The sequence below is a fragment of the Mesoplodon mirus genome (assembly GCF_964341445.2).
Source record: "Mesoplodon mirus genome assembly, chromosome: 5".
Lineage (NCBI taxonomy): Eukaryota > Metazoa > Chordata > Mammalia > Artiodactyla > Ziphiidae > Mesoplodon > Mesoplodon mirus.
The window spans coordinates 175,700,174-175,723,914 of NC_138980.1; the positions used below are offsets into that span (position 1 = coordinate 175,700,174).

Consider the following 23,741-nt stretch of genomic DNA (forward strand, 5'->3'; position numbering starts at 1 on the left):
TAATATTAAAGGCCTGGGCATAGTCATTAAATCATGAAAGGCAAGTACTGACGATTAGCACGTTATATCTTTCAGAGAATACGGAGCACCTCTGAAAGGCCAAAGTACCCATCGCCTGTCCAAGAGGCAATCGGCATCCTCATCCCCCACCCCATGTTGTTTCGCCCAGGGCTCCAGCCGTGCAAAGGCTGGCCTCCTGCCAATGAGTCCATTTGCTGCCACGTTGAGTGCTGTGAGCTGTCTGTACAGAATCCTCTATTTTATTAAAGGCAGCAACTACTCAGTTCTAGACAATGCATCATGACTGGTCTATCTCTGAGTTTCAAAATTTGGCAATACTGACATTTGGGGCCAGATGACTATTTGTTTTGGGGACTCTAGGGCTTTTAACAGCATCCCTGTTCTCTGTGCACTAGATGCCAGTAGCACTCCACCAGTTGTGACAACCAAAAATGTCCCCTGGGGGATCACTCACATCCCCACCCCACTGAGGATTATAGTTCTAACCTCGATGACCTGCCATCTTGTTCCCCATTCTCCCAGTCTCCCTTACAGCTGGTCAGTGAGCCCCAAAGAGAAGGCTGTTGCACCCTGATCAAAGGGACTGATGAATCTGAGGCCTGGAGCTCTGGTGACCATCGTGTAATCATGAGGTGACCAGTCGACACACTGGCAGGTGGCTGGGGGGCCGTGTGGAGCTGAGTGGACAAGAGGAAGAAAACTGGGTCTGTGATGCCCTCACGAAGTCCAGGGCCATGCTCTGCATGGTGACTTCCAGTAGGTGAGACAGACAGACACTTGCTTTCTTTAAGCCACTGTCAAGTCAGGATTTCTGTTACTGGAAGCAGAAAGCATTGTAAAAGGGACTAAAAGAAAACAATCTACCTTCCGTTGCTCATTCTTAGGATGCTTTCCCCCAACAGTCAAGGCCAGGTACATGGGACCAGCAGGAGGCAGGCAGAGCCCAGGGTGCGTCACTTCCTTTCCTATTTATCTATAAGCCCCCATCACCATGTTATCTATAAGCCCCCATCCCCATGTTTTCTTATCTATAAGCCCCCATCCCCATGTTTTCTTATCTATAAGCCCCCATCCCCATGTTATCTACCCTTCAGAGCCCCAATCTGGTCCCCCTCCTGCCGAGAGACCCTTCTGGTCATGTTAGATAGTTAGAGGTGAGCAGGTCCCTGCCCCATCCTGGACGGGGTCATCTTTCCCTCCCCCACCTGGACACCGGTGATTAGAACATGCCCAGAGAGCCTCCCTTTTGTGGTCAAGGACCGTTAAGTCTCCAGCCTTATCAAGACCAAACAAGATAAAACCGCCAGCACAGGTTGGTGCAGGCATACCAAGACCTAAAAGGTGACTCAGAGTACCCCGGGGTTCATTACGCTGTGTTTGTAATAAATTAGCATTGCCGTTTCTGCACCCGTCACCCTTCTGTGGGTTTTGCTCGGGTGCCTGTGGGTAAGCACCTGCGCAGAAGGAAGAAGTTATATAACCTAAAGCTGTCAATCAGCTCAGCGGTCAAATGATCCAGGACCTGAGGGGCTTTCCACCGCTCTGAAAAACCAACCCCAGCCCTACCACGGGGCTGCTTCCAGTTTCCAAACAACCCCGCGTCCCTTCTCTCTCTCCGGAGTGTACTTTTGCTTTGCTTAATAAAAAACTCTTGCTACTTAAAACTGCTCTATGTCTCTGGACTGAATTCTTTCTCTTCGAGAGGATGAGAACCGACGGAATCGCCATTTTCCGCCGGTGACAGCCACACAAGACCACTGTGGACCAGTCCTTACAGGCCTCCTCCTGTGCTATCTGTGGCCTGTATCTTGGGCACTTGGGGTATACTCAGGATGCAGGGTCCCAGGGAAGAGCCCTTGAAGGGGGTGGGGCGGGTGATCCCACCCTACCCTCAGGCATTTCAGTCTTTCAGAGGGTCTCAGCAGGGCTCAAGCCCACAGCCTGCAGGGTAGCCAGCTAACGAGCTCACACTGGTACGTTTTCCAGTCTTCCCAATCTGGCTTCCTTAAGCCTGACCGGCTTCCAGAACAACCACTTGCCCGCTTGTCTCACGGTTGGCTCTCGTGGGTGCCCAGGCTAAGACAGCGCCCTTGGTGACATGAAATGCCTGATTTTTAGCCCTTTCTCTGCCTAAGAACTAGACACTATTCCAACTTAGTCACAGAAAATGCATGTTTTCCTCTATAAACAGAAAGAAACCTCTCTGGTGATGTCATATCCTTCGGCTTTCCAGACACACATAGTCAGGTCTTGCCTAAGACAAGGATGAGCACACGAGGTACAGCGGGAGTGCCTCTGCTCTCTGTTCATTAAACAAGCCTCCTACACCTTCCTTTCCGTCTGCTTTGCTGCCCGGAATCCCAGGGAGATTCAAGGTTTCTGTTTGCTTGTTTTTGCTACCCAAGTGCCGCAGCAATGACACCAACACCTCAGGTATGAAAGCCAGCTCTCTTAAGCCAGTCTGGAACCTGCCAACCTCCACCGGCTTCTGCTTCTCTTCAGAGATAATCACGGCTTCCCTCATATGGCTTCTGAGAGCCATTTATTAAATACACCTGTCTCTTGGGGGCATTAATGTTCCACTGAATTAACAAGGCTCTGCAGCCCTATCCCCAACCCCTGGGATCTCAGCAGCAGAGCTGACGTTACTCCTTGGGACGCCAAAAACCAAAGAGCCAATATATCAGCTGTTCAGAACTTGGCTATATATATATTTTTTAATTTATTTATTTTATTTATTTATTCTTGGCTATGTTGGGTCTTCATTGCTGCGCGCGGGCTTTCTCTAGTTGCAGCTAGTGGAGGCTACTCTTCGTTGCGGTGCACGGGCTTCTCATTGCGGTGGCTTCTCTTGTTGCGGAGCACGGGCTCTAGGTGCGCAGGCTTCAGTAGTTGTGGCACGCAGGCTCAGTAGTTGTGGCTCGCGGGCTCTAGAGCACAGGCTCAGTAGTTGTGGCCCACAGGCTTAGTTGCTCCGCGGCATGTGGGATCCTCCAGGACCAGGGCTCGAACCCGTGTCCCCTGCATTGGCAGGTGGATTCTTAACCACTGCGCCACCAGGGAAGCCCGAGAACTTGGTTATATTTTTATCAAAAGCCTGAGTTCTGGTAATTCTGACACTATTTCGTTCGGCCCAACGAGGTAAGATAAGAGCTGATATGCACCTATAGTTTATGAACTATTGGAAAATCTAAACAGTCTAGGGGGGCATTCAATTCAATGATTCATTATTTCCAAAAGGAAATAGTTCTTATTGAATATTATGAAACTGCAACTCGGAAATTCAACCCAGGTGCAGAAAGACACTCAGGTTCAGAAGAACACGGCACTTGAAAAAATGAGAATGAGATACACAGTTTTATGCTAACTATTAATATGTAGCTCATGGCCTTTTGCTTTTAAAATGATCACAGGATGACCTGATTCTGTAAACATCAATCCAAAAGAAATACCCAGATTTTAGGATCTTTACAGCCTTAGTTTTTCTTAGTATTGATGAATTCAAACGGAAATAAGAAGACTTTAAAATACTGTTGCAAAGTGTTTAAACATTTCAACAAGTATTCTATTGCTATGTACCAAACCCAGGAAAGGCATTCAATCACGTATTGTTTTTTCTTTTAAAACAAACACACTCATCTGTAAGAAGAAAATGTGACCCACTTTCCTGGGAAAAAGTATAAGGTAACTTAGTGGCAGTAGTAAAAAATGAAAATATTCTGTAAGTTAAACAATAAAAGCCTTAGAGGGCAGCTCAAAAGCTCCCTGAAAAAGGTGTCAGATTTTCTATTCACTTTTCCCTTCATTTCCCATTTACATTAGTTATATCAGTGGTTTTCAACAAGAGGCCACTTTCCCACTAGGGGACGTTTGGCAGTGTCTAGAGATATTTTTGGTCATCAAAACTGGGGGGTGCTGGGCTTCCCTGGTGGCGCAGTGGTTGAGAGTCTGCCTGCCGATGCAGGGGACATGGGTTCGTGCCCCGGTCTGGGAGGATCCCACATGCCGTGGAGCGGCTGGGCCCGTGAGCCATGGACGCTGAGCCTGCGCGTCCGGAGCCTGTGCTCCGCAGCGGGAGAGGCCACAACAGTGAGAGGCCCGCGTACAGCAAAAAAAAAAAAAAAAAAACTGGGGGGTGCTACAGTCACCTAGTGGGCACAGGCCAGGGATGCTGCTAAACATCCTACAACCCACAGGACAGCCCGACCACGAAGAATTATCTGGCCTCAAACATCAACAGTGCCAAGATTAAGAAACCTGAGTTACCCTCCATAAGAAAGTTTAAGTGTCTGATCACAAGGATATTTTCAAAGGGAAAAATATACCATAGTTTTTCATTCATTTAACACATAATAGTGAACACATAAAGTCACCAATAACCATGACAGCCAACAACAACGGACAGCTTCCTCCATGCCAGGCAAGCCCCTGAGAGCTGTCAAGTGTGAACTCACTCAATCCACACCATGACCTCCTGCAGTAACTACTGACATTCACTGAAATTTATAGACGAAACAGGCCCATAGCAGGAGGTGACTGGCCCTGGGTATAGAGGGGCTGAATAGTGGGGCTGGAATTTGAAACCAGGGGTCCTGATTTCCAAGTTGGTTCTATTGGCCATTCTGCTCTGACCAGGTACAGTTCAGGAACAGAGGCACTAGAGGTCTGCACTCGTGTGGATTATTCTAGACTTTGATGGGGTTGTGCTCACGTTGACAGGAACAGAAAAAGTAGGGTATATAAAACTCAATGCCAAATTTATTATCCAAATAACTAAGGGAAAAGAAAAAAACACATTAGCATTGAACACACTGCCCTTAAGCAGGCCCATCTCTCACGAGATCTGAAAGGTTCTGTGATCTGTAAATGCCTGAAACCTCTACCAGACTCAGGGGAAAAAATGACAGCAAATTCCATGCACGGTCCAGACTGATTAGAAGGCAATTAATTTGAAAACGAGAGGGTTTGTAATTCAAATTAATTCATTGGGGAAAATGCCTGGATTGACATCGAAAGTTTTTAGTTGTAAAAGTGAATTGCTAATTTACACTCAATTATAACTAGATCCAGAAGCAGTATAAGCAGATGAAGCTCCCCCCAAAACACAAAAGTATCCTAATCACCATTAAATTAGGAGGAACCATCCCTTCCTGATGTCATTGATAAACCCTGTGGAAACGGCTATCTCACTTTAAAAAAATGAAACTGTCACTGAGTCAAAAGCACAACCAATGAGATTAATCTTAAGGAGGATTTTTTTTTTTTTTTTTTTTTTTTTTTGCAGTATGCGGGCCTCTGTTGTGGCCTCTCCCGCTGCGGAGCACAGGCTCCGGAAGCGCAGGCTCAGCGGCCATGGCTCACGGGCCCAGCCGCTCCGCGGCATATGGGATCCTCCCAGACCGGGGCACGAACCCGTGTCCCCTGCATCGGCAGGCGGACTCTCAACCACTGCGCCACCAGGGAAGCCCGGAGGATATTTTTTAATTCCAAGAAGGTTTTCATCTTCGAAGCCTCTGTCTTTGCTTACTGAATTTATTTTTCTTACAGCATCCCCTAAAACACTTCAGTCAAAGCAGGAGAAAAAAACAATCCAAAGTAGGTTTGTAACAAATCCTGTAACCCCAATCTAATCACAAGGAAAAAGACATATGGGCTCAGGTTGGGGGACCAGTGTTCATTGGCCAGTGTCAAGACCAAGTCATGGACAAGGCATGACGACTGAGCAACTTCCGGGGACCAGAACAGACTGGGGACATGTGACAACTCAGTGTGGGAGCCTGGCTGGGATGCTGGAACAGACAGGGCCCATCTGTGGAAGAACTGGTGACATCTGGATAAAGTCTGGACTTTAGTGACTTGTATTGTGCAGTTTCTGCCTCTCGGCAAGAGGCTAACATGGTCGGGGGGGGGCGGTGCTGAGTCGAGGCTCTGTGGGTGCTCTCTCTACTATCTCTGTCGCTTTTCCATACACCTAAAATTATCCCCAAATGAAGGTTTATTTACAAAAAGAAGCAAGTTGTCTAAACAGAGCCACTCGCCCAGCCTGATGCTTGGAAGAATTTTAACGTGGTCCTCAAGATACTGAGACTGGAGGGGATGCCACCTCTCTGGGAGCTCGTAGGGCCAAGCAAGACCGGCTGAACCCAGCGCCAAGAACAAAAACAAAATAAACTAAGATAATGAAATTAAATAACGGCGACAACAGCATCTCCCACTGTTTGAGATGCTCCCTCTGCGCCTGACCCTGGGTGTGTGCTTCACATACATTTTCTCATTTTATTGTCAGAATAACCCAATGAGGTTGTGCCCTAACAATGATCATTAATTCCATTTTAGAGTGAGGGGGAAAACAACTAGAGGTTAGTCACAAGGAATTCAGCTCAGTAGTTCCTTAAATATGTATAGCCCCAGAGAATTTACAAAGTGATGTATTTCATCCTCAGGGAGGTGGGGAAGAAGTCATTACTCCCATTTCACAGATGAGGACACAGAGGCTCAGAGGAGGGGCTTCCCTCAAGATGATGAGGCCAAAAGGGCAAAGGCGGGCCTGCCGTGCTGGCCCAGCCTGAGAACATTCCAGTGTGATGCCAGGTAGAAAGAAACTGCCCCACACGGAGACCAAGACCCCTAAAACCAACTCCCACTCCCGCAATGTATGATGAACCTCTCTACCCAAAACTTTAATCCCTTTCTTGTCCCACTCCTATTCTTCTCAGGATTGATGCACATCAAAGAAAAGGGGGGATTGAAACCGAGCAGGACCCTGTGAGGCCTTCCCGGGTGCAAAAGCCCATCCATGTCCCGTTTCTTGTTTGTAGAAAAAAAGCTTTAGTCTCCTAGGCCTTCCTCAAGTTCCAAAGAGCAGACTTAAGCAGTTAATGACCAGGACAACAGAGTCACAGGACTCCTAGTTCCTCCTGAAGGGATATAGGTGACAATCTGGTGCATATCTTTGAGTTGTTCTGCAGAAACTAAGACCCCCTACCAGCGGAGGACGGTGACTCTATGCTGACCACAAGCACTAGATCCCAGACCGGCTGGAACCCTAAGGTTGATGATTGAGACTCCTGAAGCGTCACCCTGTTACCTCACCACCAGCTGATCAGAAGGTCAACAAGCTGATCAGGCAACCTACAACCCTCTCCCCTAACACTGTCTTTAAAAACCATTGCCTAAAAGCCATCAGGAGGTTCAGGTCTTCTGAGCATAAGCTGCCAGTACTCCTTGCTTGGTGCCCTGCAAATAAACCCTAACTTTGCTGTGAACACCCACCGTCAGAGTATGGCTTTCTGCACTGCAGGAACACAAGCCCTTGCTCAGTTACAACATCATATGACCACGTGACTCCACCCACCAGCAAGCAGACACCCGGGAAGGCTCCTGGGTAGACCCTGCCATCCCTTTGCCCACCTTCAATAGGACCATCTTGCCGGTGTCAAGACCAGAGCACACGTTTGTGAAGAAAAATGCAGGCAGGAGGAGGCTGGGGGGTGAGGAAACAGGAGGGCTGGCCTACGGGGTGACCAGTGCTGTGACCTCCCACCCACCCTGAAAGCAGGAGCTTTTTTTTTTCTTTCTTTTAAAAATTAAGACTGGGGTGATTTATTAATCTTGTTAGGAACTCTGATACAAAGCACAGTAAAAGGCCACAGACCAGTAAATAAACAATGTGGCTTTTGGCTACTTTACAACTGCTTCTACAGCACTAAGAGGAAAACACGCTTTTTCATCACTTAGAATGAAGGAATACAAATGGCAAATAAATGTTTTAATCACATCTCTGATTAAAAAGTTTAATAAAGCTTTAAGTGTCTGCTGGTTTAAATATTACCAACCTAAAAAAATACTTTAAAAATTTTTAGTTAACATGAGATTTATAGAGAAAGTTACTTGGTTTTGAAGGCAATGCAGTTGGTTCCTATGTCATAAGAAACGTATCCTCCGGCTTTATGAATTAGTAAAGTAGCAGACTGTACTACAGGCCTTGAGTCACATAAATTTATATAGGTTATTAGCATTATCTTTAAATGTACACTATAAACAAAACTGTACATGTATGGCATATCAACTTTGTTTTCCAAAACAATAGGCAACTCATTAGCTAAAGACACCATAGTCTGCAAAAACAAAAAGGCACATCTGTATAAGATATATGCCCTTTTTTCCTCTATGATTGGGTTAGGTAGTCTGTTTACACTTCGACAAAACAATAAACATAGTGCATTTTATTATTTTCGTTCTATTTTTCACTTTTGATTCAGCAGCAAATTCTGGCTTTTAAGACATGGCATTAAGGAGTTTAAGAACAGTGGGTGTTATTCACGATCTTCCTAAATGTAAAAACTAGACGTAAAAACTAGAAGATGGTCAAAGAGGCTTAAAAATCAGTATCACCACACACCCCCTAAATGTGTATAAATTCACTGCCTTAAAAAAGTCATGTTACTCAAATTTGAAAAATTCCACAAATGCACTATCCACTTTCAATGCAATCAATGTCACTTTAAACCATATTTTAGCAGAGTCTACAGTGCAATATAAATTCTTTATACTGGCCTTTGGGCAGCACTGAGGATCCAAGACAAGGCAATGCTACTGATCACCTGAGGATAATGGTAAAGGACTTCTGTATTTTTATTTTTCCAATTTTTAAAAGCTTATTTGATCAGTAGCATTTTTGTAAGAACATTATTTTTAAAAAGTACTAAAATACTATGACTTTTTTGAATAAAATTTAAAAAAACTGTACAAATACCATTCCAGTGTCACTGACTACTACATATGGCTAGGGTCACTGAGGGGTTTCTGCATTTTCTAGCAAAGGTCTCTACGATGGGGGGTACGAAAGCTCCCGTTTGTAAGTGTTTGGTGGCAGTTTTGGTAGGTGAGGGCTTGAATTCTGCCTTGGTGGAACAGGGGGAGCTTGAGGATGAGCAAGATTATTTTGACTAGAATTGAGCACGTAGCATCGACGTGGTACCCTTGGAGATGGTGTGCTAGGAGGAGTGTTTGGAGAATTGGGACATCTACTAACGTCTCTGAACCAGTCTGGATCTCTGTGAAGATGTCCCAGTGGAGGTGGCTGAAGAATAAATGGACAGTTTATAAAGTGTTCTGGAGGCCAAAGGGGAACTGGTAGAGGGGTATCGGGAAGAGGATCTCTCAGCGGCGGCGGTGGTGGACTATGCAGAGGCCTGTCAAATGCACCAGTAGGAGCAGGAACTCTGGGTTTTACCTTTGGAGGGGGAGGCTGTCTTGGCAGAATAGCAGGGGGTCATCATCAGATTTCATAGTTCCCTTGGAATTTGAAGCATCATGATCAAATTTTTTTCGAGGAGGAATCAGTGGCTCTTCACTTAGTTTATGTAAACTACCACACGAACTAAACAAAGACTTTGAATGAGGCAAGAAGACTGGAGCAAAGATGCTATTGCTTCCACAGGAACCGTTGAGATCCACATCTAAAAACACACTAAGGTCTGAAGAAGCAGATACTGGTGGAGTAGATGGTGTATTTGGAGAGGTTGGTGCTGACACTGTTGATTCAAGCTCTGTTTCAGCAATCTGACTAAAGCTTATTTTACATGGTTCTCTTTCTAATGGTGTTGGATGACCTCATAAAGTACCTGAGGTAGAGCCATGTCGGCCTGTATTAGGCCTTATTCCAGGAGAATTTAAAGAGAAAGTTGATTTCCTAGGAAATCGAGGTGGCTGTTTGCAGTTTCAGGGTTCAATTTCTAGTGACTTGTTGAACAAATAATCTGTAAACTCTTTTTCAGAAGCATTTCCCGTGGGGTTAAGGTTTTCAAAGAACCTCCTCATTTCCGGTTCTATCCATAAACAGTAAGGTTGATTCTGATATTGCTGAATTTCTCCAGTAACTTCAGCTATTTTCCTCCTCTTACTGAAATTGATTAAATCTTTCCCTTTCTTTTTTAAAAAATTACTCCCTTCTTCAGTCTTCAGAATATTTGTTAAATATATTCCAAAAAAAGGCACACAAGGTGGACTGATTAAGTTTCACTAGATATTTTTTTAATGATCTTGACTTAATTCCGTAGCTTCATCCAAAATTTTCCTTTTTCTTTCCTCAACGGTATGATCTAGTCTATAGACTGATACTGAATTTACTGCACTGATGATCTCTAATACACCACTGAAATTAATCAAATCTTGAAAAACTTGCAGAATTTCTATAATTCTACTTAGTACTGCCACCCGTTCCTCAAAATTTTCTGCTTCCACAATGCACTTTTCAAACCAGAGAGTGAGATTTGTGGTGTGGCGAATCATTTTTAATAAATTTGGAGAATTTATTTCTTTATCTTCTTTGGTCCATACACTCCCTACAAGTTCAGAAGGTTGAACTTTCCTGTAGAGATCAGATTCCAAAAGTGTCAGCTGATGTGCAGTTTCTATTGGATGAAGTGTCATGAGATCAAACGTTTCAAACTGTCCTGGTCTGCTGACATGCCATTCAATTGGTGGAGGTGGACTTTCAAAGGTAATATTATGGCTTATTCCATTTGCCTGAGCTTGTTTCTTCCTCTTGATTATCTTAGCAATTGACTCTACCCATTTCTTCATAGCTTTCCCTCTTACACTAGAAATGAAGGATTCTAGTCTTTCAAGCAACTCCAAGTCTCTTTCAAAGTCATAAAAATGGTGTTCAACCCAGTGCCGAAACACATTTAAGATCCTAAATTGTACTGGCTAGACGTATTCCTTGCGAAACATTTTAAGGTCTGCACTAATTGGCTGCTTGCCTTTCTCTACTGCCAATTTATCTGCTTCAGTAGGTTCTGGCTCTGGAATTTCAAATCGTTCAATCAGTAAGCTTAGCAATTCTTGTGGTTTACAAAATGAATGATATGTAGTAAGAAAGTGTGAACAAAACTGGGATCTGCATACATGTGACATGTTAACCTTTCAATTAATTTCACCACAGCTCCTCCTTTAATAATGGGGATTCCACTTCTACTTTGCAAGTTGTCTTCAAAAACAATGTTTTCCTCAGAGTCTTTTACCACAAAACGATACACTTCAGGACTTGGTAATCTAAGTGGTTGCTCATTTTCTTCCTTCAATAATACTGAATCTAGCATTCGATCTAGAGTACTGTGATAATGAAGAGAAATAAGTGCTGCCATCCAATTCTTTTTCTCTTCATCAGACTTAGCAGCAAATATTATGCTGTTTTTATCTTTGGATACTAATTCAAAAGCATGTTTGCACTCACAAGTATCTTCTTTATCACAGATTTGTATTTTCCTCATGACAAATTTTTCTTTTAATCTGTATTCTGTACTACTGTATCCTGGAAGGTGTGACTGGCTATGATTGGGTTTGCAGCTAATCACTAAGCCATCAAAGAGAAAAATATGCCATTCGTGTTTAGCACCAATTCTTGTCAATGGGCCTTCCATAATAAATTCATTACAACACTCTCCAATATTTTTGCCTTCCCATTCATCTATGTTTTTCTGAATTTCATTCATTTTTTTTAATAGCCAGGTGCTTGCTTCTTAATTGACGATTATAAAATGGGCAAACAGGATCGCCAGGTCAGCATCTAGGTGAATACTGCTTGTAAATTCAGTCCACACTACCTTGGAGATTCATGAGAGCAGTAATAGCTTGGTTCAAACATTCTCTGTCTTCATGCTCTTCACTACATGCTTTCAATTGCTTTAATAATTCAAATTAGTGCCAACAATGATATACTGGCACCAGCATAACGAAGGACATAACGAACTGCCTCTTTAAAACCATCAGCAATGGACTGAAAGTGTAGAGCCACTGCAGGTCTGGCCATCAACTTACTGAAACGTTCATTAAATTTTGGTGAAAGAATATCCTGTGATAATGTTTCATAAGGATCAAATGCTTGTTCCTCTGCCAAATCTTCAAAACAGCTTCCAGCTAACGGATGAGGGCTGCTTTCATCAGTCATTTCAACTGTGTCTTCAATTAAACCTAGAAGTTTCACGGTCAATTCATGTACATCTAAAACGTTACTGAAAATCTTTTCAATATCAGAAGGTTTAAACAGCTTTCTGTCAGAAAGAAAAGCTTCTCAAAACACTTTTATGATCATATTTAGTTCCTGTAGATACCGTCTTTCTTCTGCAATTTCAGTTCTGACAAGGTCATAGTAGTTTAATTCACCTGAAGAACTAGGTTCATCTTCACAAAGAGAAACCAAGCCTATAGCATCCTGATCAAACATGTCCATCAAAACCTTATCTGCAGGGCTTCCCTGGTGGCGCAGTGGTTGAGAGTCCGCCTGCCGATGCAGGGGACACGGGTTCGTGCCCCAGTCCGGGAAGATCCCACATGCCGCGGAGCGGCTGGGCCCGTGAGCCATGGCCGCTGAGCCTGCGCATCCGGAGCCTGTGCTCCGCAACGGGAGAGGCCACAACAGTGAGAGGCCCGTGTACCGCAAAAAAAAAAAAAAAAAAAAAAAACCTTATCTGCATACATTGACACTTTAATGTCCTGTTGGGATATTTCATAATGTCGGATATTAAATACATAATTACCAGCCAATTTCAAAATATCATCTGAGATATACTCTAGTACAGCCACAATATATAGGGACACATGGTAGTCCACTTTGTACCCTAAAACTTCCTTCAATGAAGGATGGATTTTGTCCACAGGCAGTAAGAGAGGATTTCTTCGTTTTCGTTTCTCTACGGCAGACTGTGCATCAGCAACAGCCCATTTATCCATTGGATGAGGAAAGGTCTTTTGAACTCGTTCCTCCACATCTTGAACAGTCCTTGGTTGGGCCATGCATAATTTATTGAGCAGCTGAAAAATCAGCTCTTCAGCATAATAGACTCTTCATTGGCTGAGAGATTGGGATGTACTTGCTCCTGAACCTTCTGCACAGCCGAGACCAACAGTCCCCGCCATTTCGGACTGTTCTCTTCGCTGACGAACTCGTAGGGCTGCGGCGCCTGCGGCATGGCCCCGGCGGCAGCGCCTCCGCATCGGGGGCGGCCCGCGGGCCGAAAAGGGCCGGGCCAGTGGCCTGGCAGGGCGCGGGCCGCCTCGCCTCGCCGGCCGCCGCCGCCTCCTGCCCGGGCCGCGGCTACGGCCGAGGCGGCTCGGAGGCGGCGCCGGCGGGCGGGGGCTCCGGGGGCGGCTTCCTCGGCCCCGCGGCCTCGCCTAGTGCAGCGTCCGCAGAGGAAGCGCGGCGGCCCGTGAACCCGGATGGCCCCCGGCTGCGACCGAAGCGGCGGCCTCCTTTCCCCGCGGCGCTGGCCTGCTTCTCGGGCGGCTCCTCCTCCTCTGTGTGGGTTCGCAACCCGGCGGGGGTACAGCTGGCCTCTCCCCTGCTCGGACTCCCGCTACGGCCGGGGCAGGAAGGGAGCGGCGGCGGCGGCGGCGGCGGCGGCGGCTTGTCTCCTCATCGCCTCATCTCCGCCCTCCCAACCGGCAACGCCGCCCTGCCCGGCCCACCCGAGTCACCTCCAGAGGGCCTGGAGACAGGCCGGGAGCGCGCGTCGGGCGAGAGAGCCACACTGGCGTGCACAGTGCTGGCCGCCGCCGCCGCCGCCGCCGCCCCTTCAGCAGCCGCGCACAGCGGCCCCGGGCCGCCGCCAAGCCCTGGGCCCCAGCCAGCGCGGCTCGCCCAGCCCCCCCGCCCCGCGCTCATATCCCGTGTAGCTGGAGCAGCGCCGCACGGAGCATGCGCGCCGCGGAGCGGGCCGGAGCTTTTGTTTTTGTTTCAACTCGGATGATGACAGCCATACATCTCAACAAAGAAACGTTACTTTGCTGCATCCACTAGGCTTGGTTTCTATGGGGGGGGGGGGAATTCATCCCTTCAACACATATTCTTTAAAGGAGCCAACTCAGCATTTCCCGGGACCCTGGGACTGCGTGGGCACAGGTGGGGACGTACCTGCTAGCATCAGGGCTCGGATGCACTCCGTTCGGCCCTGCATGGCGGCTTTCATCAGGGCCGTGAACCCAAACACGTTCCTCCTTTCAAGGTCAAGACCGGGGAAATAGTTCAACAAGTAGTTGGTGATGGTGACGTGTCCTGCAAAGAGAAATGCACACATGTATGGACCACAATCCACAAAGAGCGGGCATTCCAGCGGCCTTCCTACACAGACAGAGGGAAACGTGGCATGGTCCACCGCTCTGTGGGGTGTGTGTGTGTGTGTGTGTGTGTGTGTGTGTGTGTGTGTGTGTGTTTGCTTCTCAGGCCGCAAAAAATAATTCTCAGGAGTCCAGGAAACGAGAAGACAGCGGGCCCTGCCCTGGCCATGCCGTTGCTGCTCTGGTTCATTACGCCCTCCTGCCACGCCACTTGGAAGCCCAGCTGTCCCATCAACCTGTTGAGGAGGGAATGTGGGGAGCAGGGACACTGCGGGGGTGGCGTGGGCAAACCCGAACTGGCCTGACGCAGACGCCGGCTGGTCAGCGGGGAGGCCCTGCACGCTGTCGGCGCTCGGCAGGAGACGCCGAGGTAAAACAGAAGATGAACCTCGGAGCCATTTCCCAGAACTCCAGAGCCTCAGGGAGGAGAAAGTCTTCATCTCATCATCAGAACAACAGGATATGCCAGTGCACACTGCCACCCTATCACCGCTCAGAGGGCTGTCTCTCTCTCTCTCACACACACACACACACACACTCTCTCTCACATACACACACAGAGGCAGGGAACCCAGGGAGTATTGCTAACCAGACCCTTATCCATAAACCCAAGCAGGTAAAAATATTCATTTCAGAATATAGATTTCTCCCCTTTATCGTCTCGCACTTCCAAAAAAGGGCCTGATTTTCTGCTCACTCCCAGAGGGTTTTCAAAAAGCCCACGCACTCTTGGATAGCGGTGAATAAGGAGAACATCACGTAACAAGCAGTGTTCCCAGGATGCTCCTGGCTCACCCAGAGAAAGATCCTCAAACGACTCTTGTGCCACATAAAGAGGCTCTGGAGTCAAATGCCCATGCTGCCCGAAGCCCACTGACCACATTTATTAAGTCCTCGAGTGAAATGACACGCCACCCTCCCCCCGGAAGACTCTTTAGTCCCTTAGAGCAGGGTGTCAACCTTGGCACTATTGACCCCTGGGGCCGGATTATTCTTTGTTGTAAGGCTGTTCTGTGCAGTGTGGGATGGGTAACAGCATCCCTGGGCTCCACCCACTAGACGCCAGTAGCTACCATACCCCTCCTCCCTCCCAGGTAGGACAACCAAAAATGTGTCCAGACGTTGTCAGATATCCCCTATGGGGGCAAAATCACCCCTGTTGAGGGCCACTGTCCTAGAGGCTCAGATTTCAGGACGAAGGTGGGAGATGGCTTCCTCTCCTGTTCACCTTCTCCCTGACCCCTGACCCGCCAGCCTGCCCCTTGGTTGCCATTTCCATCCTGGCCCTAATCGTGATGGCTAACACACCTCGGGAGGGTGGGCAGTCTGCAGAAGCTCTCACCTGAGCCTGGATGGAGGGCCTGGGGACCCAGCCTCCATCCTTACACGCCGAGGACTGGCTCAGAAATCCCGCCATCACCCCCACCCCACACATGCCCCCCGGAAGCCCCACTGTCGGGGCTGCAGGTGTGACGCCTGGTGGACACTGCACTGCGACTTCTGCTGTTAACTGGGCACCACTAGCTCCTCGCAGGGAGGCCTCTGCACCACGGAGAAGCCAGGACCCCTGAGGCTCCGCCGCGGGCTGCTCTCAGGAAGCGCAATGGGTGAGACTGGACACATGGCAGAGGAGGTGAGGCCTCCTCCGGAGGGCGGGCAGCCATGGGACACAAGGTGCTCCTGAGATGCAGCCCCCCTTGCCCTGCAGACTGGGAGGCCGAGGGAGCGGAGGAGGCCCCCAGCACAGCAGCGTGGAGACCCCACCCCTCGCCTGCCACAGCGACTGTCTCCTGTCTCTCCTGGGCCTCCATCCGGGTCCTGCCAGTGCTGTGCACGCCCACCAGTAACTCCTCCCACGGCGGGAGCTCCGTCACCCCATCCATCGCACGCCGACTGAGACAGACAGAGTGCAGGCGGGGACCCAGTTACCCTCCTTGAATGGCACCCAGACACTGCAGGCTGCTGGCCAAGCAACAGTACATCCTTCTCCTCAACTTCCAAGTTAAAAACGAAACAAGCAACAGAAACTAGAGTGTGGGCTCCTCCAGAAGCAGTGTTGTCCCCTCACCATGGACCTCAGCCCACCTCCTGAACTCATCGCAAAAATCATGTAGCTTTCTGACTTTCCGAGATAAGCACTGACTAATATGATCGCGTCAGGGGGTTAACAAGCCAGAAGCAAATGGGTGGGACCTTCCCGCTCTGTGATTCACAGGTTCCAACCAGCAGCTGACACTTTTTGAGTCATTCACACCACTTTGCTTTCTGCTCTCCTTCACAGAGCACACCCCCGCCAGGGGACGATGCTGGCTGTCAGGTGCCCAAAGCAACTTAACTGCTCTCAACTGTTGGAGCAGGGGCGGGGGAGGGGAGTCCTTTGATCTCAGTTGGGTTTGTCGTCCAGCTAAACACTTTGCAGCACCTGTCAGTTAGATTTAGCCAGGGTCATAGCGAAACGAATTGCAATTCGTTTGGAAACGTTTCTTTAAAAACGTGAAAGAGCGTGGCCACCGTATTTTCAGCACGATGTCCTTTTCACCGATATATCCTAAACGCTCTGAACAGGTGGGGAGAGAAAAAACTGACAATCCACAAAACAAACGACCCATTATACAGGTCTGTTCTGCATGTTATGTAGAGATCAGAAAAACCAACGTGCAGTCCACTCGTTCTGACTACTGACTACAGGCTCGAGCTGTCAGTGAAATCACTCTCAGCTCCCCACTGGCTTTCCCAGGATGCCAGAACAATACCTGTTATCACGAGACAACCTCGCTCAACTGAAATCAAGGATGGACCCAGTGCTGCTAAGAATGAATAGATATTAACCTGAATAGATATTAACCTTTCTTCTTTAAATCATGACAATTAACCAAAAGGAGCTTTTTTCTTTGTCTTCAGTAAGACAGATAGATAGATGATAGATAGATAGATGATAGGAAGAACACAGCCTTCCTTGCATAACAGAATGTGCCCCATATGGAAATCTAGTTTGAGCCTAGTCCAACTTTGACCGTATGGAATAGGATTTGGTTCCTGACGTCCTCAGAGTGGACTTAACGAGTGGGCTGACCACACAGAGCTAAAGAACATCCTCCACTGACCCCATGAGCCTTACCCTGCCTAAGAGAAGGGCTTAAGCGGCCCAGGGAATAAGTTAATTCTTGATGACATAGCTTCAGTGGAGTAACTAAATGGCCATGCAGACAGAGAACGGAGTACTTAAGAGAGCTGGCTCTGAGAACATTCCAATTCAAGCTCCCAGCCTGCCACTTAAAATCTGGGTGAGCCTGAGGAGGTAGGTCAACTTCGCTGAGTCTCTGTTTCCACATCTGGAAAATGGGAGATAATATCAACCTCACAATTGTGAAAATGACAGGAGATAAGGTGTTGTATAAGAAGGGCCTAACAGACAAATTTCTGGGCAGAAAAACTCCAAAAAACTTATGCATTTGCTCCACTCCCAAGGAGGTGATACATAAGCACCCACTCGTTTTCTTGTGGGCTGTGCACAGAGACTCCCCTCCAAAGAGTAGACTATGTTGGGGATGGCAGTGGAGCGGTAATCTCACAAGAGAGAAGTGTGGCCAACATGACCTCAGCCCGGTGATCAGGGTCAACGGTCATGTCCAGAGCCTTTGCCGACAAAGATTCTTTGCCTGATCAAACTTCACTCAGGCCCCTGAAACTTCTCCCCAGGCCCATCTGAGCCCTTCCTTGTAAAATCTCATTTTAGCAATAACCCTGCTAATAAGTCAGTTTAACGAGAACCACCCTCATCCCCACCGTGCTATCTGGTCATTCCTCATCCTCCACCAGCCCCCAGGTGATCACCCTGGCCTGTCTTCAGCAAGAATCTTGTTAGGTAGGTTTGGCCGGAATCTCCCTGATGTTTCCTTTTAGTCATTTCCCGTCCCCAGACCCCGACCCCTGCTCCTTGGCTATAAACACCCACATATCCATGCTGCAATCGGAGTTGAGCCTACCCTCTCCCCTGGTGCAAAATGCCATTGTGATGGTCCTCGTACCTATCGAGATGATTTTTCAATAAAGTCTGCCTGACCATCTCTAACAGGTGTCATTGAACATTTCTTTTTCTTTAACAAACCCCTTCATATGATGTCATGCAAATGGCACTTTCCTCTGTAGTCCTCCTTTGAAAAACCCGCAACTCCACTCTAATCACGCAGAAAACACCAGACACTTGGGGCTTCCCTGGTGGCACAGTGGTTGAGAGTCCGCCTGCCAAGGCAGGGGACACGGGTTCGTGCCCCGGTCCGGGAGGATCCCACATGCTGCGGAGCAGCTAGGCCCGTGAGCTGTGGCCGCTGAGCCTGCGCATCTGGAGCCTGTGCTCCGCAACGGGAGAGGCCACAACAGTGAGAGGCCCGTGTACCGCAAAACAAACAAACAAACAAAACACCAGACACATACAAACTGAGGGACACTCTACCTGAGAAGTACCTGACAAGCACTCCCCAGACTGTCAAAGTCATAAAGTCTGAGAAACTGTCACAACCAAGAGGAGCATGAGGGGACATGACAACAAAATGTCACATGGGATCCTAGCTGGGATCTTGGAACAGAAAAAGGACATTAGGGGGAAACTGAGGAAGTCTGAATAAAAAAATGGACTTGAGTTAATAACAAAAATGCATTGAGGAGATTGGTTCAAGATGGTAGAGTACAAGGACATGCACTCACTCCCTCTTGCGAGAGCACCGGAATCACAGCTGCTCAACAATCATCGACAGGGAGACACTGGAACTCACCAAAAAAGATACCTCACATCCAAAGACAAAGGAGAAGCCACAATGAGAAGGTAGGAAGGGCACAATGACAGTAAAATCAAATCCCGTAACCACTGGGTGGGTGACTCACAGACTGGAGAACACTTATACCACAGAAGCCCACCCACTGGAGTGAAGGTTCTGAGCCCCACATCAGGCTTCCCAACCTTGGGGTCTGGCAACGGGAGGAGGAACTCCCAGAGCATCAGACTTTGAAGGCTCGTGGGATTTGATTGCAGGACTTCGACAGGACTGGGGGAAAGAGACTGCACTCTTGGAGGGCACACACAAAGTAGTGTGCCCATCAGGATGTAGGGGAAGGAGAGTGACCCCATAGGAGACTGAACTAGACCTACCTGCTAGTGTTGGAGGGTCTCCTGCAGAGGCAAGGGGCGGCTGTGGCTCACCATGGGGACAAGGACACTGGCAGCAGAAGTTCTGGGAATTACTCCTTGGTGTGAGCCCTCCCAGAGTCCATGATTAGCCCCATCAAAGAGCCGGGTAGGCTCCAGTGCTGGGTCACCTCAGGCCAAACAACCAACAGGGAGGGAACTCAGCCCCACGAATCAGCAGACAAGCAGATTAAAGTTTTACTGAGCCCTGCCCACCAGAGCAACACTCAGCTCTACGCACTACCAGTCCCTCTCATCAGGAAGCTTGCACAAGCCTCTTAGATAGCCTCATCCACCAGAGGGCAGACAGCAGAAGCAAGAAGAACTACAATCCTGCAGCCTGTGGAATGAAAACCACATTCACAGAAAGACAGACAAAATGAAAAGGCAGAGGGCTATGTACCAGATGAAGGAACAAGATAAAACCCCAGAAAAACAGCTAAATGAAGTGGAGATAGGCAACAAACACCTAGAGATAGAACAAACACCTAGAAGAATTAAAGGACAAACAAACACAGATGAACAATACAGTAACTGAAATCAAAAATACACTAGAAGGAATCAATAGCAGAATAACTGAGGCAGAAGAACGGATAAGTGACCTGGAAGACAGAATGGTGGAATTCACTGCCACAGAACAGAATAAAGAAAAAAGAAAGAAAAGAAATGAAGACAGCCTAAGAGACCTCTAGGATAACATTAAACACAGCGACATTTGCATTATAGGGGTCCCAGAAGGGGAAGAGAGAAAGGCCCCAAGAAAATATTTAGAGATTATAGTCGAAAATTTCCCTAGCATGGGAAAAGAAATAGCCACTCAAGTACAGGAAGCACAGAGTCCCAGGCAGGATAAACCCAAGGAGAAACATGCCAAGACACATAGTAGCAAAATTGACAAAAATTAAAGACAAAGAAAAATTATTAAAAGCAACAAGGGAAAAACAACAAATAACATGCAAGGGAACTCCCATAAGGTTAACAGCTGATTGATTTCTCAACAGAAACTCTACAAGCCAGAAGGGACTGGCACAATATATTTAAAGTAATGAAAGGGAAGAACCTACAACCAAGATCAGTCTACCCAGCAAGGATCTCATTCAGATTTGACAGAGAAATCAAAAGCTTTACAGACAAGCAAAAGCTAAGAGAATTCAGCACCACAAAACCAGCTCTACAACAAATGCTAAAGGAACTTCTCTAGGCAGGAAACACAAGAAAAGAAAAAGACCTACAAAAACAAACCCAAAATAATTATGAAAATGGTAATAGGAACATACATATCGATAATTACCTTAAACGTGAACAGATTAAATGCTTCAACCAAAAGGCACAGGCTTGCTGAATGGATACAAAAACAAGACCCATATATATGCTGTCTACAAGACACTCACTTCAAACCTAGGGACACATACAGACTGAAAGTGAGGGGATGGAAAAACATATTCCATGCAAATGGAAATCAAAAGAAAGCTGGAGTAGCAATTCGCATATCAGATAAAATAGACATTAAAATAAAGAATGTTACGAGACAAGGAAGGACATTATGTAATGATCAAGGGATCAGTCCAAGAAGAAGACATAACAGTAATAAATACATATGCACCCAACATAGGAGCACCTCAGTACATAAGGCAAATGCTAACAGCTATGAAGGAGGACATGGACAGTAACACAATAGTGGGGAACTTTAATACCTCACTTGCACCAATGCACAGATCATCCAGACAGAAAATTAATAAGGAAACACAGGCTTTAAATGACACAATAGACCAGACAGATTTAATTGATATTTATAGGACATTCCATCCAAAAACAACAGATTACATTTTCTTCTCAAGGGCACATGGAACATTCTCCAGAACAGATCACATCTTGGGTCACAAATCAAGCCTCAGTAAATTTAAGAAAATTGAAATCATATCAAGCATCTTTTCCAACCACAACGCTATGAGATTAGAAATCAATTACAGGGGGAAAAAAAGTTAAAAAAACCACGAACACATGGAGGCTAAACAACACATTCCTAAATAACCAAGAGATCACTGAAGAAATCAAAGAGGAAATCAAAAAATACCTAGAGACAAATGACAATGAAAACACGACAATCCAAAACCTATGGGATGCAGCAAAAGCCGTTCTAAGAAGGAAGTTTATAGCAATACAATCCTATCTCAAGAAACAAGAAAAATTTCAAATAAACAATCTAACCTTACACCTAATGGAACTAGAGAAGGTAGAACAAACAAAACCCAAAGTTAGTAGAAGGAAAGAGATCATAAAGATCAGAGCAGAAGTAAATGAAATAGAAACAAAGAAAATAGCAAAGATCAATAAAACTAAAACCTGGTTCCTTGAGAAGATAAACAAAATTGATAAACCATTAGCCACACTCATCAAGAAAAAGAGGGAGAAGACTCAAATCAATAAAATTAGAAATGAAACAGGAGAAGTTACAACAGACACCGCACAAATACAAAGCATCCTAAGAGACTACTAAAAGCAACTCTATGCCAATAAAGTGGACAACCTGGAAGAAATGGACAAATTCTTAGAAAGCTATAACCTGCCAAGACTGAACCAGGATGAAATAGAAAACATGAACAGACCAATCACAAGTAATAAGATTGAACCTGTGGTTAAAAACCTTCCAGCAAACAAAAGTCCAGGACCAGATGGCTTCGCAGGTGAATTCTATGAAACATTTAGAGAAGAGCTAACACCCATCCTTCTCAAACTCTTCCAAAAAATTTCAGAGGAAGGAACACTCCCAAACTCATTCTACAAGGCCACCATCACCCTGATACCAAAACCAGACAAAGATACTACAAAAGAAGAAAATTACAGACCAATATCACTGATGAATATAGACACAAAAATCCTCAACAAAATACTAGCAAGCAGAATCCAACAACACATTAAAAGGATCATACACTATGATCAAGTGGGATTTATCCCAGGGATACAAGGATTCTTCAATAAATGCAAATCAATCAATGTGATACACCATATTAACAAATTGAAGAAGAAAAACCATATGATCATCTCAGTAAATGGAGAAAAAGCTTTTGACAAAATTCAACACCCATTTATGATCAAAACTCTCCAGAAAGTGGGCATAGAGGGAACCTAACTCAGCATAATAAAGGCTATATATGACAAACCCACAGCAAACATCATTCTCAAGGGTGAAAAACTGAAAGCATTTCCTCTAAGACCAGGAACAAGACAAGGATGTCCACTATCACCACTATTATTCAACATAGTTTTGGAAGTCCTAGCCATGGCAATCAGAGAAGAAAACGAAATAAAAGGAATACAAATTGGAAAAGAAGAATTAAAGCTGTTACTGTTTGACATGGTACTATACATAGAGAATCCTAAAGATGCCACCAGAAAGCTACGAGAGCTAATCAATGAATTTGGTAAAGTTGCAGGATACAAAATTAATGCACAGAAATCTCTTGCATTCCTATACACTAACAACAAAAGATCAGAAAGAGAAATTAGGGAAAGAATCCCATTCACCATTGCAACAAAAAGAATAAAATACCTAGGAATAAACCTACCTAAGGAGGTAAAAGACCTGCTCTCAGAAAACTATAAGATAATGATGAAAGAAATCAAAGATGACACAAACAGATGGAGAGATATATCACATTCTTGGATTGGAATAATCAATATTGTGAAAATGACTATACTACCCAAAGCAATCTACAGATTCAATGCAATCACTATCAAATTACCAATGGCATTTTTCACAGAACTAGAACAAAAAATTTTACAATTTGTGTAGAAACACAAAAGACCCCGAATAGCCAAAGCAATCTTGAGAAAGAAAAACAGAGCTGGAGGAATCAGGCTCCCTGACTTTAGACTATACTACAAAGCTACAGTAAATCAAGACAGTATGGTACTGGCACAAAAACAGAAATATAGATCAATGGAACAGGATAGAAAGCCCAGAGGTAAACCCACACACCTATGGTCAACTAATCTGACAGAGGAGGAAAGAATATACAATGGAGAAAAGACAGCCTCTTCAATAAGTGGTGCTGGGAAAACTGGAGAGCTACATGTAAAAGAATGAAATTAGAACACTCCCTAACACCATACAAAAAAAAAAAAACCTCAAAATGGATTAGAGACCTAAATTTAAGACCGGACACTATAAAACTCTTAGAGGAAAACATAGGAGGAACACTCTTTGACATAAATCACAGCAAGATCTTTTTCAATCCACCTCCTAGAATAATGGAAATAAAAGCAAAAACAAACAAATGGGACCTAATGAAACTTAAAAGCTTTTGCACAGCAAAGGAAACTATAAACAAGATGAAAAGACAACCTTCAGAATGGGAGAAAATATTTGCAAACCAATCAACGGACAAAGGATTAATCTCCAAAAAATATAAACAGCTCA

General features: G+C 45.9%; 1 protein-coding gene and 1 pseudogene across 3 annotated transcripts in view; both read right to left on the minus strand.

The window, feature by feature from the left end:
• The window catches only part of ANKRD33B (ankyrin repeat domain 33B), a 91,131-nt gene that overhangs the window by 9,008 nt on the left and 58,382 nt on the right, over positions 1-23,741 (minus strand). For both annotated transcript variants that reach the window (XM_082620500.1, XM_082620501.1), the window contains one exon: positions 13,937-14,077. In XM_082620500.1, coding sequence (XP_082476626.1) covers positions 13,937-14,077 — 141 coding nt within the window. The remainder of the gene's footprint in view (positions 1-13,936; positions 14,078-23,741) is intronic.
• On the minus strand, positions 8,813-12,995 carry LOC309805064 (son of sevenless homolog 2-like; annotated as a pseudogene). Its single transcript has 2 exons — positions 12,503-12,995; positions 8,813-12,275 (listed from the first exon to the last, which is right to left on the minus strand). The product of its transcript is annotated as a son of sevenless homolog 2-like (transcript).